This window comes from Bolinopsis microptera, unplaced genomic scaffold (assembly GCF_026151205.1).
Source record: "Bolinopsis microptera isolate Bmic1 unplaced genomic scaffold, MBARI_Bmic_1.0 sca48, whole genome shotgun sequence".
NCBI lineage: Eukaryota > Metazoa > Ctenophora > Tentaculata > Lobata > Bolinopsidae > Bolinopsis > Bolinopsis microptera.
Window position 1 is genome coordinate 1 of NW_026971820.1, and position 1,483 is coordinate 1,483.

Genomic DNA, 1,483 nt, shown 5'->3' on the forward strand with positions numbered 1-1,483 from the left:
TACAAAATATTTTAGTAACAACCTTTGTTGCTTTCATTTTATCATCTTTTTCATAAAACTGCCGCAGAAGATGAGAACAGAACATGTCCTGTGAGAAATTATTGATCAACTTGGTAGACCATGGTAATCTTTTATTTACATTTAATCAAAACTGAAGAATGAAGATACTATATTGTCAATGATAGGTAGTTTGCTACCGTGATAAACTATTAGATTAATCAAGAAACATGAACACGAGTTCTCCAAAACTTACCCAGTCAATATGACCTTCTCCTGCCACATCTACTTGCAGGTAGAGTTCTTTCAACTGAATAAATTAACTTTAGAATGAAGCCATATGTATACATTGCTTATCATATTTTAAACTGTTTATAGTGGAAGGCAACAAATTAATTTATTGAAGTAGAATAGGGACGATGCATTACTAGTGCCCTCAACAAATATCCTTACTTGCTCTTCATGAGTTGATCCAAGTATTGTCTGACATGCCTCTCTAAATTCAGAGTATGATATTTTATCTGATCTTCCCTCAGTTATATCCTGGGGTTTTAAACGTTTAATGTACCGTGTGCAATTATTATGATTTGCTTTTAAAAGTTTAATAAAATAGTTAGTATATATAGGAATCATTAGTACTAATGGCTAATTTGAATGATCTCAAGATTAATATGTTAGCTAAGTGTATTGTAAAATCCAAATACTTCAATAAAAGATCATTGATACTTACAAGGAATGCATCCTTTAGATCTAGAAGATCCCTTATGTTCAAACCATCTTCAAGTTTAATGTGTCCTTTGACAGCAGCGCTGCAACAAATTTGGCATTAACTCTGAGTCAGTGAATAATATTTAGCATAAAGTAATGGATTTCAATAACAGATGATCCTGACAAACAGAATATACTAAATTAACATTATAAATATTGATTCACTCGGTTAAGGACTTATGTTACAATTGATCTGATTTGTTAGTTCAAATACATACCCTGACGTTTCCTCGCGACGATTAACAAGAACGGATGAATCAGCAGACGTCATTATAAAATACTGCCATGATTCATGATCCTAGAGAGATGTAGCACTGTGAGAATCCTTGTACGGTTTTGTTAGTTTTCTACACCTTGAGAAAAGACAATTTTATTATTTTTCCCTAATCAACCAATACAATCAATTAAGAAAAGACAATTTTTGAGGGTTTGTATATGTATGATGTGATCAACAGGTGTTAAATGAATGATCCTACAAAAGGAGGGCATTTCATTAGACTTTCCTAGTCAGAGATTGGGAGGAACATGATGAAGTTTAAGTCCTGCAAGTTTATAACATCATGCTCCCAATATAGAGTTCTTTAGTTGGGTTTTAATTGTACCTATTTTACCACGTGTATTCGACTGCTCATGGGACGTATTCCATGGATTTGCCCAAATCGGTGTCACAAATCGGCCGTCTCTTAGCTCAGACTTTTTAAAGAGAAAGTACATTATG

General features: G+C 33.1%; 1 protein-coding gene across 1 annotated transcript; it reads right to left on the reverse strand.

Moving 5' to 3' along the window:
• Window positions 1–22: 22 nt before the first annotated feature.
• LOC134825737 (uncharacterized) lies at window positions 23–1,059 on the reverse strand (the record flags this gene model as incomplete). The annotated part of the gene is made up of 5 exons (XM_063837945.1): window positions 984–1,059; window positions 728–806; window positions 451–540; window positions 254–307; window positions 23–88 (listed from the first exon to the last, which is right to left on the reverse strand). Coding segments are annotated over exons 1-5 (342 nt in total), but the record flags the coding sequence as incomplete, so codon positions are not given.
• Between the last annotated feature and the right edge of the window lie 424 nt (window positions 1,060–1,483).